At 38.5% G+C, this 18,459-nt stretch overlaps 1 protein-coding gene across 1 annotated transcript; it reads right to left on the bottom strand.

Moving 5' to 3' along the window:
• Positions 1-1,191: 1,191 nt before the first annotated feature.
• Positions 1,192-18,243, bottom strand: tmem63a (transmembrane protein 63A). Its single transcript, XM_085381750.1, has 24 exons — positions 17,939-18,243; positions 14,923-15,010; positions 13,298-13,474; positions 13,029-13,108; positions 12,826-12,904; positions 12,254-12,291; positions 11,982-12,124; positions 11,658-11,709; positions 11,438-11,546; positions 11,195-11,265; positions 11,005-11,085; positions 10,433-10,550; positions 8,680-8,813; positions 7,991-8,134; positions 7,044-7,197; positions 6,854-6,960; positions 6,668-6,754; positions 6,241-6,306; positions 5,692-5,854; positions 5,438-5,543; positions 5,152-5,319; positions 3,492-3,607; positions 3,352-3,402; positions 1,192-2,830 (listed from the first exon to the last, which is right to left on the bottom strand). The coding sequence occupies exons 3-24, from the start codon at positions 13,448-13,450 to the stop codon at positions 2,669-2,671; spliced, it is 2,382 nt and encodes a 793-aa protein (XP_085237876.1). The 5' UTR covers positions 13,451-13,474; positions 14,923-15,010; positions 17,939-18,243; the 3' UTR covers positions 1,192-2,668.
• Positions 18,244-18,459: the final 216 nt, after the last annotated feature.

The raw sequence follows: 18,459 nt of genomic DNA, 5'->3' as shown, positions 1-18,459 counted from the left end.
GCCGCTCCACTGAGCTAGCAGAAGGCAAGTTTCTCCAGCAGCGACCATGCATTACATGTTCAAAGCACAGAGGATATATCAGGTGTCTAATATCAAAATCTAATCTTATTTCACCAGCTCATCTTTGGAGCCACATGAGGATATGTGCAAGTTATTAGTTCCCCTGCATCCTGACCCTCTACAGCTTTTCTCATGTGACTTTCTCCAAGTTTTTCAGATCAGTTTCCAAATCTCTTTGCGTGAGACTCAGGCAGGTTTCCCCCTTTTCCTTCTCACTATTAGCTTTTCATTAAAAAGGTTACACTGAAAATTGTGTTATGACTTTAAGCATACTGGAGATCGAATAATACTAAGAACAGAACTTTATTGCTTAATCACTTTCACACAATACTAACACTTGAGAAAGGGTAAACATGTGAGAGGCTGTTTTGTAATACTTAATCTTTGTCAGACATTGGGGTAAAGCACAGTCAGTAACCTTTGTGCTCAGTGCTTACAAAATTTATATTGCTCAGGGGGAGTTTTTTAAAAAAATATTTCTTCATTTCTTTTTTTTATCATCTGGTACCTTCACTTAAGTAGCTGATGTATAAAGCTTCCAAGTAAATGCATGCACATTTATACTGGATTCTTGGGCCAGGATGTACGAGGACATAGTTGTCCCAAACCTCTTCAATAGTTACTCTTCCTGAACAGATTTTTTGTTCTTCAAGAGCTACTGCAAGGCTCCGTTAGTCTGCGCTGATATTCGTCTGGCAGGTCCGTACGTCTCCTTTCACCACAGCTACTAGATGCTTAGCACTTCATTACCCATATTTAACAACTACGGCACCCTAAAAGCCTTTTATTTGACAACAGTGGTCTTTCTCAGCTGAGGCAGGTACCCGTGGTGAGAAAGGGGAAAAGGTCAAGAAGAAGAGAAAGGGAACAGAAAAGGAGACAATAGCGAGGGATCAGGTGAGGAGGTGGAGCTGCTGGAATAGTTACCCAGTAAACTGGCTCATACCGATGTCAGAGTAAGTTAGAAATCCTTTATGTAGCATTGTGCATTACTGCTCTATGAATATTTCAGAGATCACACAAACCCACTGCAGCTCAACAGTGCCCCCCAATGACAAAACAGACTTATGAACGTTAATGTGTTGCCAATAACTGCATGATCTGAGAACATGTTATCTATTATAACTCCAAAGAATCAACACTCTGTTTACCCGCCACTGAACAAGTTTTCTTTAATAATTTGTTTCTTTGTTAAATGCTTAATTTAAGCTGCAAAAGATACATTTGACGCAGATAAACATTGACCTGTTTATAACATTCATTAAGTAATGCTTCAGAAATTTTACCTGACCTTAGACAACATTGTATATGACACCAACAATCAAAACATTGTTTTGGTTTCCACCTCCTGCAGAACTGATTGTATTACAAAAAGCAAAAACTGATTTTTTTTAGTAAACACAAGAAAGATACAAAAAAGTGCAATATTAAGGAGACCCTTGGCAGGTGCTCTGGCAATAATCAGCAATCAATCCCTTTGGCATTTGTAAATCAGTATGTGTGAGAAATTAATTCTGGTGTTCCTTTGCAAACATTATGACTCATATTCATTTGTTCATGTCTTCCCCCTTCCCCCCTCATTTTGTTCCTTAACATATCTACATCAATTAATGCCCATCTAGTAGATGGTTTGCCATGGTTTTAAACAAAGAATGAGCAGCTGCCTCAAATAAATCTAAATGCTCATTGCCCACCATCATATTCCAGCCAGAGCCAATAATGCTAACCGTCAGTCTAAAATGTCTCAGCTCTGAGTAAACCACGCCAAATATTCTGCTGCTGGCTGCAAGGGTGAACAAAGACCCTGAAGATTTCTTGCTTTTTTGGTAAAAAGGTTTGTACATTAGCACGTTTGCTACCCTTTTTCTTCGTGTACTCATACAGCAAAGATTTCCAGTAAAGTGTTCTCATTACAATATTTCCCGGTTTCTGTTTTCAAACAAACATGAAATAATGACTCAAAGGCAGCCTGGTGTAATGCAAACCAGCTGCCACTCCAAAGCCTTTTTAACCTGCTGCCCAGATGTTAATACAGCTGTGACGTCACCTGAGAATCAAACCAGTTAGAAAGGTGACAGCGATGTATAAAATGCTCCTTTTAAACTTTTTTTTCTTTAGTTGCCTCCCTCATGCCAGCTGACCGGGCTTTTCAGGAGGGGAGAATTAAAGAGAAAAGCTCAGGAGTGTTTGAGAAAGCTCCTGCAATTTACACTTGAGGTGTATTGAAACATTAAACCATATAAAGCTATCCCAGTGGACCCCATAAGCTTGTGAAATGAGCATAATAACAACTGACATGACATGGTGAGTTGGTCCTTATCAATTGGTTGTGCTTTATGACAGATAATATTAAAATCTTGTTTCCTATGTATACTGGTCAAACGTATTCTCTAGATATCCAATAAAAGTCCCACCCATAAATAGTAATTTTTAAAATGAACAACACATTTTCCCTGAAACCATAAACTTATCTCACAGAAGAAATTAAATAAGTTACCACTTTGTAACATCGTAGGTGCTGATCTATGAAGGTTTCTGGACTCAACGGGACTGTCTGTAAAACCTCGAAGAAGCAAATTTATGATCAAGACAAAGGATCATCTTGACTTCAAGGGTTCAAATCACTGTTGGATTCTTCCATGTTTTTGTCTACTGGTGTGAAGCTGCAGGCTGCAGTGTCATCAAGAGACCCATAAGATTGCGGAGCTTGATCATCATTTTGTGGGATGCTGGCAGGTGATTTAGGGTTGAGTACTCTGGGAAGGTAAACCTGTTAACGTACAGCCAAGACAAAATGGATGAGCAGTGAAAACAAAAGAAAAGCGTGTTTCTCTATACTGATTTTTGTAAATTCTTAACTCTATGTGATGTGATTCATGCAATGCTGAAAGTGGTGGCCAAAGTATGACCTTGTGAAGACAGAAAGGAAAGATACAGCTTCGAAAAAACAAAACTGGAGTCAGCTTTGAACATAAGTGCAGAAACTACTAATAAGGCTCAAAGTTCACGACTTGAACAACCCTCGGGATCCACTGGGTAGACTTCCATTTTAGCTCTCTCGGGTCTATAATCCTCCAATTTTTTGTGTTATTTAAGTGCAGTTGCATTTTCTGTGGCAGCTGAAGCCAAAGTAATTCATCATTATGTTAGTCATTGCTTATTAATGACTAACAGGACAAATGACAAATAGGGCAAATGAATGGACATGCAGGTTGACGTAAGTTCAGGTCCCTCTTAAATATGCCTGAGCTTTAGTTATAATGTGGACATTTTAAAGAACAAATACAGTACCGAAGTGCTTTCGTCCACGCCCTCTCCTGGATCCTCGTCCTCGTCCTTGACCTGAGAGAGAACGCAAACACATTGAGCACTGATTGTGCAGGACGACATAGAAACAACAGAGTACTGATCACGCACAAGAAAATACTCACCACATAGTTGAGTGGACTGAGGTACTTGAAAAAGCCAAAGCAGGTATAGCTGAGGGAGATGATGATGGTGATACACAGGACCACCAAAGTAAACAGAGATGTGGGTGCCCAGAAACCTGAAACATTGCATGCACACACAAACACAATTTCTACGGAGCCCCTCTGATGACATGGTCCAAAAAATAAATAAATTGTGGCCACAAAATACTACTTCGTGGGCACGAAATGAGTATAATGTGCCCACGAAATACTTATTTGTGCCCACGAAATACTTATTTGTGCCCACGAAATACTTATTTGTGCCCACGAAATACTATTTCGAGGGCACGAAATGCTAATTTGTGGGCACGAAACACTTGACCAATACCCGTGATCCTTCCCAGGCCCTTACAGTTGGTTGACAATAAAATCTATCCCGGCGTCCAGGTCGTACTTATGTCTGTAAAGCAACTTGGCTCTCAATATCCTGTTTAAATGTCTTTCCGTAATAATGGTTCCTTGCATTGCAGGCTTTTCAAAATGCATTTGTAGCTCATTCCCAGCCTAAAATAAAACTCAATCATACTGTCTCTGTCCATGGTGTATAGGTGTAGCCTACTCTTATGCTTATGTCTCTACGCAGCTGTCCAGGAATTGTATCAATATGATGTTCGCATCTTATCTATTTCGTTGCCACAAATGTGTAATTCGTTGCCACGTTATACCCGATTCGTGCCCACAAATTAGCATTTCGTGGGCACGAAGTAGAATTTTGTGGCCACAATTTATTTATTTTTTGGACCATGTCATCAGAGGGGCTCTGTAGATTTCAGATACAGGTATGGAAAACTTTAATTCATAGCTGACAGGGGGGAGGGGGGTGCCTTTGGGTTTAAATAACCGTTCAATACTGAAGACGTGGACTCAAGTAAGCATTAAGTGTGAATGTATAATTTATCATTAAAAACAGATGAGGCAAATCAATTTGTGTAATTTTCATTTTATCTTCAAAATAAGCTTGTCCTGTATTTTTGGCTGCATTTGGCTTATCTTGAACTACAACTACGCAGAGCTAGTCTTCTGATGCTTGAAGTAGCAGTTTTCCCCCCAAAAATAACATTTTAAAAACTCAGTAGCAATGTCTCTCTGCAGAAATCATGACTCAGCTACTCAATAAAATATCCATAAACCTTTTTGTGAGCTCAAACTACTCAAAACAACTTAAAGAAGCGAACTAGCACCGTAGTGATAAAACTGTGACTCTCACAGCAAAACAATGTAGACAGGACATCAAAGGTCAGAGGAAAAGCGTGTACATTTGACTCTGAGATAAAATGTCCCTCAAGCATTATTGGCCATGTTTAGGGTTAAACACAATGGATAATTTGTGTTGCAGAATTTTAAAAGTGGCAGTCAGTGCCGCCTCACAGCAAGGAGGTTTTGAGTCATCTATGCCTGGCTAGCTAGCACGCCAGAGTCCAAAGACATGCACATCAGATAGCATGTTTATGAGGATTAAAAATTGGCAGTTTGTATGGATATGAATTAAAATGGTATGGTATTCTACTTCTCTGTATTCTATCATCTAGTGTCTGCTGGGACAGAGTCTGCCTCTCGTGACTCTTTGATAATTTGAGAAACCCTTATGAAAAAGGATGAAAAAGGATAGATTATTTCTCACCCATTCTGAGGGCAGAAAAGAAGTAAAGCCATATTAGGCAGATGATGGGTGCGCCCAGAGCTTGATTCACAGCCTCCAGGTGAACTTGGCGGTCTAGGCGAGCAGACAGGTAAACAAAGCACAGGTTGTATCTGTCCACCAGGTACTTCAGGACCATGTAGATGAGACCTGATACAGTCAGAAAAGAGGCGATTAAAAACTGAAAAGTCAACAGACTATTAGATAATAAAGAAAAAAAACAACAACAACAAACATCTAGCGGAGCAACACTTGTGTAGTTACTCACCAAAAGGCACTATTACAGGACAAATGATGCTGTAAGCCAGGATAACCGTAAATAAACAAAGAATCCAGCCGTACATGGCTCCGTATTCAAACTCATATGCCTGATTCTGTAACACGATGTTGACAAGTTATTCACCTTCTAAATACGAAGGGGAGAATCAGAAAGATATTCACAAACAATATATTCTCTAACAGTTGTAGATTTATGACAGAATGAAATTAGAGCAAAGTATAACAGTTAAAGCCACTACAAACCTCTTTGACATATTTCCTTTCAGCAGCAGAGCGAGCAATCATCAAACGAATGACGTAAAGCAGTAACCCTGGCAACCGCAACAACTCCATCGCAGAGCCCACGAGGGCTGCTGCAATTACGTAGTTGACAAAAAATGCCCCTTGGTCAGGTAAAAACACACACCTGGTGTAATCAAACCAGAGACCACCAAAAGAGAAGAACAGGGCAAAACGTTAATTTCGGTAAATAAATAGTTTGTCCAGGATCATAAGAAGCTATATTTAAAAACATTTACCCATTTTGTATGATATTACACTATTACACTGTCTAAGCATGTCAGCTTCAATCAAACCATTATAATCTCAGAAAAGCATCTAGCTGTAAATAAAACAACCAACAATCATACTTTAAATGTAAAATTTATATTCTAAATCAATGTAAAGAACACAGTACAAAATAATCTTAAAAACAGGCAAGTTATTAATATGTTAGTAAAGCTTGTATTATATAATATCAAAGAAATGATGACTTAATCTCAACTCTATTAACTTTCAAGATAGCTCACTTACTCAAATCTCACTGTCCCATCGGAGAGAAATTTTTTGTCAAATAGCCATTGGAAGAACACAGCAAGACTAAACAAAAACACAGAAAGTTAGCCAAGCTTTCTTGGCTACATGTACCGACACCATTAAACATCTCTACACTTGGGGGAATTTTTATTTTACTGAGCAAACTACATATGAACATAAAAAGGATTTATTTCATGCAAAGCATTTACACTTGGCTGTGGCGACTGAGCTTGGATAGTTTTTGTCAGCGAGTCTTATGAAATGTAGGCCAACAGTGAGTTATGGCTTCTGATACATGGAAGTGTTTGAGTTCCTCCATTTCTTGCTGTATGCGACATACTGAGAAGTAGTTTCAGTGAATAGACAATAAACCTAGTTTTTTTGTAAACTGGTGCTTATTCAAACTGGCAGTAATAAAAATTACCTGGTGAGTCCTAGCGAGGGGAGGAGGAGTACCATGAAGAGCAGAAAAAAGTACAGCTTGCGCATCATGCTCAGCTGCTCGCTGGACCTGAGACACAGATGGCAGCGGAATAAAACAAATTACCTCTGAAACCAATCAGTACACTACTGCTCTGTGTGTGTGTGTGTTTGTTTGTGTCCTTTCTACCTGCTCCAGTGTGCCTCTCCTAGTGTAGAATAGTACACTATTGTAGGAAGCAGGGCAGAGAAGGCCCACAGCAGGAACGTGGGGAAGAACTGACTGATGATGGGGCTCTAGGGCAAAAAACAAACAAAACAATCTTTAGACTTGCTGCAAACCTGTGATGGTTAACTGTGTTTGCATGTGCAAGTCTCACATTAAGAGCGTTGATGGGCTTGGTCACGTTGAACTTATCCATGGTGTTGATAATGATAGTGGGGGTCGTGAATAAGGTCAGCAGGATGAAAAGGAATAAATTTAGCGCTACATAGCGCGCGTACCATGAAAAACCCTGCACTGAGAGATTTTCCCTATGGGTTAGGAAAAACGTGAAAAACAGAAATAACAGGAGAGTTACATACAAAGAGACACTGCAAAGAAAAGGCTGGTGTGCACCGTGAATACTTCCTCATAAATGTCTCCTGTTTCTGATGTGAACAGTATACATTAAGAATACAAATGTTGTGTGCTTGCTTTCTCAAAAAAGATTAAATTACTACGCCGATAAAATGTGACAGCAAACGCGCTCTAGTGTGAACCCTCAAAGCGGCCCACATGCGCAAAAGAAGACCATTCAAACAGCAGTCACTTTCTAAAACATCAGATATGTATCGGATTCAGTACCACATACGAAAGTGACCCAGATCAGATTTGAAAATATCGCATTTGTGCTGTTCACACGGTCATACCATGATTGGATATGGGTCGCAAAGGGTCGAAAAAAGTCAGATTTGATGCACTTTCGCCTGCAGTGTGAACGTAGCCTATGTGCAGAGTATAGGTTTTGATGTTAGTACAGGCAGAACTTAGATGCTCAAATTGTAAAATTCTGGGCTGACACAAATAAAGGTACTTTTGACTGCTCCCTTTTTTCTAAATGTTGCCACAGTTTGGAGTGAAAGATAATAAACCAGATAACTTTGCTACATTCCACAAATACTAATGCTTACTAACAATTTTGCCAGAGTCAATGTATTTTTTTGTATTATTATTTTGTTATTGTTGCCACTTAGTCCATCTACATAGATAAATTAGTTTATGAGTAAAATTCTATGGAGTGCATGGGGAGCATACAGTGTGAAAGGTTAGTGTTTCAGATCTTACCAGTAAACATTCCTTGTATATGGTGCAAACCCGACGCGCCACTTGTTCACTTTCAGACTTTGGCTTTTGGATGACGGCTGGCGCTGCGCTCCACAACAGCTGCTCATGGTACCACACTTGACTGCATTGAAGTCTTTCAGAATTCTGCAGCAGGTAAATGATAACTTTTAACGATTAACGTTTGCATTAGCTTTCAGAAAAATTGCCACGAGGCATTTTCCCATTAAACGTCAACAGAATAAGAAATCTGATGACAACGCAATTAAGAGATCATGGTCCTCATCAGGGAAGAGGATAAACCACACAGAATATTGCTGCTTACAGAAAAACACTGACACACTTGGCATGCCAATGTTGGTTACACTGTCAAAGCATGTTGCTCTTACAAAAATAAAAATAATGGAAACAGCAGTCAGTCACCAAATGAGTTACAATGCAGTTGGACCCATTACATACAAAAGTAGCACATACTGTACAGCAAGTAATGATAGTACAGATAGTAAGAACACTTAAGTCACCGTCAGTGACAACCCCAACTGTAACACTAACCCTAGGCTATTAAAATATGTATGTAATTATGCATTTTTTGTAAATTTGTTAATTTGGAAATAATCTGACACAGGGCAGAGTTAAGGTTAGGGTTACCACTTATGACTATTTGGACCTCAAAAGGTTACACTAATACTCACAATTTGGCCATGGCCTCAGTCTGTAAGGTGACAAAAGCAATCCCTAGGGGGTAGTGTGGTGCTATTTCTGCCTCTTGTCTCACCTCTTCCAGCAGTAACCTTTCTTTAGCATGGTAATGCTCTATGGCGTCAACCTGAGAAGACACAAACACAGAAAATATTATTTTAATAGACAGTACACGTTTTCTGAATCAGTTTCATTTTCAGATTTAGCACTCTGCAGTGTAGATCTTTAATTATATTTCGAAGATTAAGCTAAAAGCTCACCAACTACTTTAAATGCTTTATGGATCTTGTTCTGCATAGCATTGAAACTGAACATTTAAACATATTCCCTTAAAAAAAATCCTCTTTTGTCTTATCATTTTCTAATAACATTTAATTTTACGATACTGGAATACAAAGCAGCAGATAATACATTTCTGAAAGCGCTGTAACTAGATTTAAGCAAGTGTTTCCTCCATTATTTCTTCAATATTATGTGCAAACACAATGCAAACCATCTAAACTCTACTCCTACAAAGGTTGATTGTCTTGTTAATAGTGTTAAAGCCTCACTGCAAACGACCCTGGAAACTGTGGCTTAAAAAGGAAGGCAACAAATCAAGGATATTTAACTCCCTGGTATAACTCACAAACAAGCACCATGAAGCAAATAACTCAAAAATGAGAGAGAATATTGAGTTGTACACACTTAAAACACAACAAAACAAACAAACAAACAAACAAACACACACAAAACCCCAACAACATTCTATGAACAAGTATGAACTGTTGCAACCAGACAGATGGCCAATGAGTGGTTAGAGCTCTGTTGAGCCAAACATTCCTTTAACCATTAGAACTTTAAAAAAATTCATCATTAAGGATAGCAACTCGAATAACTGCTGATATTTACTGTGACTTTCTCTCCCACTGATCTGAGTTAACTTGAATAAATGCTTCCTCTAAACCATTAAGGTCCCTTTTAGCCCACATTCTTACAAGACTGCTCAAAGTAGTTTCACCATTAATTAGTGATTCATTTTTAAATATGATTCATCTATCTTTATTAAGAGATTACATACCACAGGCTTTTAGGGTGGCAGTAATTAAATCTTTACTTAAAAAGTAGTCACTTGATCCAACTGTCCTAGCTGATTATAGATTTCTAATCTTCCTTTTATCTCAGGAATTCTTAAAAGAGCAGCTGTAAAACAGATAACTGATCACTTGCAAACAAATGTTTATTTGAACAGTTTCAGTCAGGACTGAGAACTCATAACAGTACAGAAAGTCTTAGTGAAGGTCTCACATGGTCTTCTTGCATCCACTGACTGTGTATTAATTTCTGTACAGTTCCAGCGAGACTTCAGTGAAGAGTTAAACACCGTTAACTATAATATTTTACTATAGAGATTAGAACCTGCCGGAGGTATTTAAGATACTATGCTGCAGTGATTTGAATCATATCTATGTGAAAGCTAGTTAATCCAAGTTGTGCAGCTGTTTACATTATATGTTTCCCTTGGGTAAATGATTAAAATATTATTTAAAAAATACTGCATACATTTTCATTGCAATGCAGATGATACCCAGCTTTATTTCTTCATGATACAAATTAACTAGTTAAACTACTATGTCTTAAAGATATAAAGACCCAAATGTCCTCTAATTTCCTACTTTCGTACACAACTGTAATTGTGAGCTGGCGCTATATACATAATACTGAACTTAAAATGGTGCAGAACTCTGATCATCTGGCCTGGCTCACCTTCACACAGCTGACGCAGCAACATAAGTAGCCACACATACGGGGGGTGATGAACACACGTTGTCCTTTTTTCCGTAGGACATGCTCATAGTAGCACAGGTTTTTCCCAGCACGTATCCTGAGATGAAAAAAACCCACAACAACAAGAACAACAAAAAGACAAACTCAAAAACCAATAAAAAAAACAAACAAAAACAAAAACAAAAAAAAACACAGAAGTGATTGACACTACTTGACAACTATGTGTACATAAAAAAACCCGGTCACACTTCCTAATGCTTGAATTTGCATAAAAGTCGCCAATGCTCTGCTGACTGACTGCTGCTCTGCCTACTTTCTGTGAAATTAACATCAGCACAAAATCTGTGCACCATGAGCTTCATGACCTGGGTTGCTATGGCTGAGCAGCTCTTGTAGCTGTAATGTGTAGGCGGTCTGCTACTTTTGTAAAAAGTTGAATATGCTCTACAAGATAGTGTTTGAAAACATTTTGAGGTTAGAAAAACAAATGTGAAACTGTCACACATTTGAACTTACTGATAAAGTATAAAATACACACATGATTTTCTTACCTTTCCTTATCAAGGTACATGAGCTTGGTCACATTATACGCCAAGGTGACAGCACACACTTGACAGGAAGGGTATGCCTCTCTTTAAACAAACACAGTTGGTTACAATTACTTGTCTCCATGCTCAAGACAAAATGTGAACAAAACCAGAATTTCATTATAATTTTTATTATACAATTCTGTTTACTCACACAAAATGGGTCTTTACATCTTCTGCTGTTACTTCTTTGGGGAGGGAACACACAAACAACGTGTTTCTGGCCTAGGAAAAGAAAATCAGAAGGGGAACTTAACACTTCTCACAGAAAAATGCAATCCAATGTAAAAGGATAGTGGGAAACTAACATCCCAGCCATGTATTATCATAAATTTACATCAAATAGCATCCAGTCTAGTCTGAGTACTCTAGTCTACTCCGGTGCTCTGACACTCACTATCTCTCTGCGCGTGCCCTTCATTTGTGACACGTGACGCTGCAGCAGCAGAGCCGTCAGGATCAGGTAGATAACTGCAAATACTGTGTGTAGCCATAACAGGTTGTTTCTACAAGAAAATACCAGAAGGACAGTTATTCAAAGTAGACAATAAAGACAAGAAAATACCATCCTACGGTATCAGGGTTTGTTCAAACGTCATAATTTATAAAGCAGTTACCCCTTTTTCAGATTTCCAATAGTTGTCTCTCCAAACGTCAATCTGTCAATATCTGAAAGAAATAAAACCTTTTTTTTTAAATTAGCAAAAATATGAATAGACACATATCACAGAACAATGAATTTAACCTTTAAAAAAATGGCTTAAAAACATGCTTAATGATCTGTGGGTACAAATCACTGATTATGAAGTGGACAGCTCAGCTCCTGAGTTCTTGTTGCTTGACTCACGCCTGACCTTTAATCAGTAAATTTTTTAACTTCAGCCATTAAGCTGATTTTTTTTCTTGAAACACAAGAGTGAAGGGTATACTTTGAAACTTACTCAGAAGGCCTCCAGTCATGTTGACAGGTAGTATGACACCGATGGACAAGACGGTGAGAATCACCAGCAGGTAAATCAAATGTCGCTCGTATGACAGGTAGTGAACAGCATCCATGCCACACTTGGCTTTTATCTTTTCATCACTGCGACATAAGCATACAAATACAAAATCACACCTCACATATTCTGCCTCATTGTTGAAAGGATGACAAAGTAGGTTTTTGGAGTGAAACAATGATTAAAACAGGAAAAAAAAAAAGAAAAACACTCACTCTATTGTGAATAAATACCACAGCCAAGAGCAGAATCCCTGAACAAAAAGAGAGATCTGTTATTGCTCTAAAATACCCAAAGAAGACCTGCGTAAAGCCCTTTGTCACCTTTCAAAAACACGCTGAGACTAAAACCAACTTCCTACAATTGCAAGTCATGGTCACGGAATCAAAAAGGGCATAAGTGTTAGCAAAGCACATTATATTGATATCTTTGAGCAACCAACATTCCAGTGGATTAAAACTGTCTGCCTGCAATGCTATTAGGTATATGCGGTCAAATGTATTAAGTGAAGCCTGTGAACCAGTTTAGGTGAGGAACTTGAGCTCACTTCATATCCCAAACACACATCCTAATTTGATGGTTTGTTTATGTTTTAGTGGTTTTCATGCATTTTCAAAAGAAGGTAGTGTTTAAAAAAAACCAAACAAAAAAAATCTGTTTTTTGATCATTACTACATCGAGTATTAACTGAAGTCAGTTTAACTTAACGATACCATTTATCTTTATCAGTACAACCACCGTTTTATGCTTTATTAATTCTCATTTTTAGTGGCATTCTTTTACATACCGTGTCATAATCTGGTTCCTCCATGTTGGACTCAGTGGATGACTTACGTCCATAGCGGCGGCGTGATGAGCCAGTGAACCTGATATACAAAGCGGCTGTGTCAAAGACTAATGCAGATTCAGTTTACAATTTCAAAATCTAGATTCTGGGTAGTATGTGCACCACATGTCCTTCTGCTTAGATTATGCTCAAACTTAACTGACCCGTCATCGTCTGCGACCAAAGCTAAACGTCCGTAGTCCCAGAACTGTTTCCTGATAATCGTGAAGATGATCAGCAGAATCTGTGGATAGCAATACAACTGACCATTTATCACTATTATGTCTTAAATTGCTCTATTGGAAGAATTTACTTTTGCTTTTAAAACATTAAAAGGAAAGAATGTATTCACAAGACAAAGAACTGAGTTTTAAAGTATTTGTAATTATGTCTCCTTTTATCAGAAGCAGATCAGAAAGGGGCAGAAACAAACCACAAAGACAACGAAGTTGATTAGCAGGACAGCTGGCACTCCTCCAAATTTGAGTCCTTTTAGGACGGTGCTCTGTGTGGAGTTGAAGCAGACAGTGCCATCGCTACGGTTTGCAGGCAGGTGGGACTCTTGCTCCCACCACAGTGATTTCATTACTGGAGTGGACCAGCTGTCTCTCTGTAGAGAATAAAAGCACTGCACGATTAAAATGAGATCTCTCATAGTCACAGAAGTGGAAGACGTATTAACTCAACTACTGATGACTTGTGGGAGTACCACCATTAAGGCTTTAAACTGTGTGATCACAAACAAATCTCAAACCAAACCAATGGTCCCTGAGTGCTGACCTTTGAACAATGATTTCCCCGATTAGCAAACCTTTGAATAAGGGATGCAACATTTTCTTTGAAATTGCAACAATCAACCACCAATTACTGCTATTATTGAGAAACATGTTACAATAAAATAAATAAATAGTCATAATGTAATTAATTATTTAATTAAATTGTATTTTAACTTAATAATTAATTAAATTAATTATTTCATTATTTTTAATGACTGTATTTACTTTTTAGTAGTGGACATCAGGTCTTTTTAGATCACAAAAAAAAATGTAATTAATGTAATTCTACCGTTTTCATTTTTGTGTGGATTTCTGGCCAAACTTGAATGGTTAAATGAAGGAAACATATCTGAACACTGAAACACCAATAACTTCTCAGAGTCTAACTTTAAAAAAAAAAACAATTAAAATCCATTCTACACACCTAATAGTCACACAAAGCTGGGTTGTTAAGTCTTGTCACTCATGGCACAAACAATGATCGTGGATGAAAGGACAGAGGGCTGAGTGAGGCAGACAGGATTTTACTCAGAACTGTCAAAGTGGAGTCATACTTAGTGCTGTCAGGAGAGGAGCTGGAGGAGGGCCAGACAGTACTGCTGTACATACCATCTTTTGAGGAGCATTGGCAAACTGACAACACCTGAAGTCTATTATTGAGTAATGTGTAAGCAATGGCTCTGAGGTTGTAGGATTTGGTTTATGAACTGCCAAACAGGACACTAGGGGTGGGCGGTATAAACGGTATATAGTAGAAACCATATGAACGGTACTGCGATAGCGCATGTTAATGGTGTCATCATGGTAAATGGTAAGTGGACAGATTCTTATATAGCGTTTTTCTACTCTCCCGGAGTGCTCAAAGCGGCAACATGCCTCATTCACCCATTAGCCACCCACACAAGCACTTCTAAACACAAGTGCAAACTAAACTACATTCACACTCCAAAGAATGCATCAGTTAGTATCTTGCCCAAGGATACTTGGCATGCAGACTGGAGGAGCCAGGGATCGAACCACCAACCTTCCGATCAGTAGCTGATCTGCTCTACCACCTGAGCAACAGCCACCCACCATCAAGCCGGTCAAAAGGATTATGGTATGGTCAAAAACATTGCAGCGGCTGCAAGCAATATCATCTGCAAATTATGCTGAGCGACAGTAGTAGGGAGAAGATGAAGCACGTTTTGGAATATTAGGAAAGCCAAAAACGGTGCTTCTTCCATTTCCCTACCATTTATTCATTAATATTTAATGATGACACAGTATATTAATGACTAACCTCAGTATTGTGGATGGATTATCTCAGTTGTTCTCCTGACTGAAGTTTGGTCCATTTACAGCATCCTGCCATGTGATTGCATTTGTCCCTAAACATCAGGAACACTCTGGTTAACTTTTATCAAATGGAAAAAGGTTAGCGTTCATCATCCAGCTTCACTGTGTTTATGTTATGCTAACATAAATGTGTCGCTAGTGATCACATAACACATCATTATATACCAGCTAGCCCAACTTAGTAACCCTAAAAAAGACACTGCTGTTTAGTTTTCTGTCTTCATTTACTTTGGAAGTGATAGCAGAGCTGTACGTTTGAATTCTTTCAGAAATATCTCAGTCAGAACATGGTATATCACTTTTAGGTGGAAACTAGTGAGCTAACTTCCAGCTAACTTCTAAATTTAATAAATTCTGTTTTCATGGATGCCTGGATGTTAAACTTAATTGTTACACTGAACATTTTATTATAGATGAAATAATTTAGACAGTTTTTAACTCTCAGTGATGCCGCAGTGTTCGTTTGACTTTGGAACCTGAAGCCAACAGAGTTTTAAACCCAGAATACTTCGCGAGCTCCTGAGTATGGTAACTGTAATGCTCCGACAATCCATCAAGCGGTGCAGCTTGTTAGCCTAACAAAGTCATTCTAAAACATTTTTTGACAGATTTTTGACACTGTCGATTTTTGAGAATATTAAAGGATTTTAAGTGCGCCTTATAGTGCGGGAAATACGGTATACAGAAGAAAAGAATATATCGCAACATATATTGTTACCGCACATGCTTCAAATTATACCATGGATTTCAGGCCATATCACCCAGCCCTACAGGACACGTATGGTTTCAGCTGATTGAGGAAGGCTTGTGGCATTCTGTTTAAGGAAGTATCCTCTTAAGAGGGACATCAAGATCATGGTTTATCCTGACGGACTTCCTAATTTTGAATCTGTCTCGACTTATTGAACTGGCTATAATTAGGACCCATTACATTCAGATACTAGGTTGCCTAAGTCAAGCTGTGAACAGAGATATGCTGAAGAATTTTTTCAATTTTAATTCTACCTTCAGAGAGGACTCTTCCCCTCTCTGGTTTGCCTAGTTTCTGTTTGATTTAGATCAGAGGACTACCTGTCTTGTTGGTTGTGGGCAGAGTTGTCCTGTTTTCATGTTTCATGCTAAAAAACAATTTCAAATCAATTTCAGTACCATTTAAAATGAATTGATAAATACAGGAGATGTACAGTTTCATGCACTTTTAACATATATATAAATATTATAAAAATCAACAGGGTAAAAGAAGAAAATCTGTACCCTGCCTTCTGCTTCCTGAAGGATGGCCACAGGTTTAAGTCCTGCCGTCCACTTTTGTTTTGGAAGTAGTAAAATTACTGTACATTTCAGAAATCCTACTAAGTCAAAGATAAGACTCTAAAATTGAGGAAACTATTTAATATTTTTTAAGCAAAAGAGTCATAATATTAGCAAGAAAGGATCACTTAGCCTCCTTTGGGGCAATAAAATGTGGAAGCTGCAAATTCTCCGTCATTTTGAAATGAAAGTTAATGTTCTCTCTTAGCCCAACCCCCACAAAAGTGGCAGCACAATTAAAAACAATTTACAAGATGTCCTCTTGACAGTGCAGCAGGACTCAAACTGCATAAATGGTGTTTGATGTAAAAGTCTTAGAATTGTCCAGCCCGAGTAAAAGGAGGATATATGCTGGAAAAGCTGAAACCAGCAAATGTTTGCTAATAATCTAGCCATTTTCTTCTGCTCATCCAAATCAAGGTTTCAGTAGTATTTAAGCCTATGCCAGCTGTCACAGATACTGGTACGGGTCTGTCACATGGGTGAGACAGACAGCAATTTATGATCACATTCATGCCAAGAGCCAGCTCAGAAGCACCAACCTAAGAGGCATGTGTTTGGACTGTGGGAGAAAGCTGTAGTACCCAGTAAGAAGGAACCTTGCTATGGAGCACTACATTAGTTGCTATTTGACTTAATGACCTAATTAGTTAATTGATTATCAGAGTTTTAAGTGAGCAATAGCAAACAAATAGGCCGTAGCGTTTCACAACTCTGCAACTTTCAGCATTTCAAAAGCAAGTTTCAAGTCTTGCGGCTCTAGATTAAATCAGAGGATATTCCAGATTAAGACACTTGAACCGTGTTGCGATAATCAGTTTTTGCTGTCTGTGCATGCATTGGCAGCTGCTAGTTATAACTCCGAGAAAAGCACTACAGAGATCTTATAACAGAAGTAAAAGTAGTAAGAGTGTAGTGTAGTAAATGCATAACTTTTGTATATCCAGCAGGGTCGTCTTTGTAGCTGTTCATATTAGATACAGTTGAATCTATCAACTGCTGTTAGGTAGGTGGTATTTTATACAATTACTTGTTCGTACTATGTGACTTTTTAGACTGCGAAACTAAGTACATGTGCGTTCCCCTCTGCTTGATTAACACTGTAGTGTACTGCAGTCTGCTTTCTGAAATGCGTGCAGAAACCTGATAAGGTCTGTGGCTTTTTTTTGTCGTGTGAAGTAATACTGGTGATGTGTCATTTAGCCACTTAGCTCCATGTTAACTAACATTCATCTCTAGTGATCCACCTTCACTGAAACAGATGCGCCACGCTGAGTCACGCGGATCAAAACTGCAATATAGGCCACGAGTTAAGAACTTTACTCAACGCTAGCACAAAATAAATTTACGAGTAACAACATTCACAGTACAAAAGCGGGACAACGTTGTTTAGTCTTAATCTGACTGAGACATTTCTATAAGTAACACAAGGTGAAACAAGTGTCTCTGAAACAGCTGTTTGACAGTTTGACTGAACGCACACAAAGAGGCTATTGTTAAAGTAAAATGCCCAAGCTCAAAATTAAACAAACGCGTAGTGTAAACTGGTTAACCGAAGCAATGGTTACACCGAAATGAAGCAATGGTTAAAATAGTTAAAGAACGAAGGAGTTAGCTAGTGCTAATAAGGTAAACAAAACTTTGCTTACCTACTCAAAGTCACGAAGCTACGTCAACATCCGCTAAACAACTTGATTAACTTGTTCAGACAGGGTGTAGGCGTGGTTTCCAGATTATCCGCAAAGATTTGTGCTGAGTAGCCTTACCGGTATGTCAATGGGTTTGGTTTTTTTTTTTCGTTTTATTTTGCGTGGAACAAAACTTCAATCTACTTTAAATAACTGAAGTCTGGTAAAACTTCGCCCCTCTCCCGTCTCTGCCCTCCTTTAATGAACTGAGTATGCGCAGACGCAGCAGAAGCTTTCTTGCGCTCGGGGTCCTGTCATTCCTTCAAACTGCAGGGAAGCAAGTAGTAGACAGGAAGATCCGCTTACTGCAGACTTTCAAACCACATGCGTAAATATCTGGAGGGACTACATTTTTGAAAATATCTGAACTGGTGAAACATGACAGTAATGTGAGAAAGCAATGTCACAGAGAAAGTGAAAACACCCCCTAAAACTGGGAAGTATTTATACCACGTCTTTTAGTATTGACTAATGGTAACATT

This window comes from Rhamphochromis longiceps, linkage group LG15, assembly GCF_057381845.1.
Source record: "Rhamphochromis longiceps isolate RC_006_pf linkage group LG15, R_longiceps_female_GT1.1, whole genome shotgun sequence".
In the NCBI taxonomy this organism is placed as follows: Eukaryota; Metazoa; Chordata; class Actinopteri; order Cichliformes; family Cichlidae; genus Rhamphochromis; species Rhamphochromis longiceps.
This window is presented reverse-complemented; position numbering and strand designations above follow the sequence as displayed.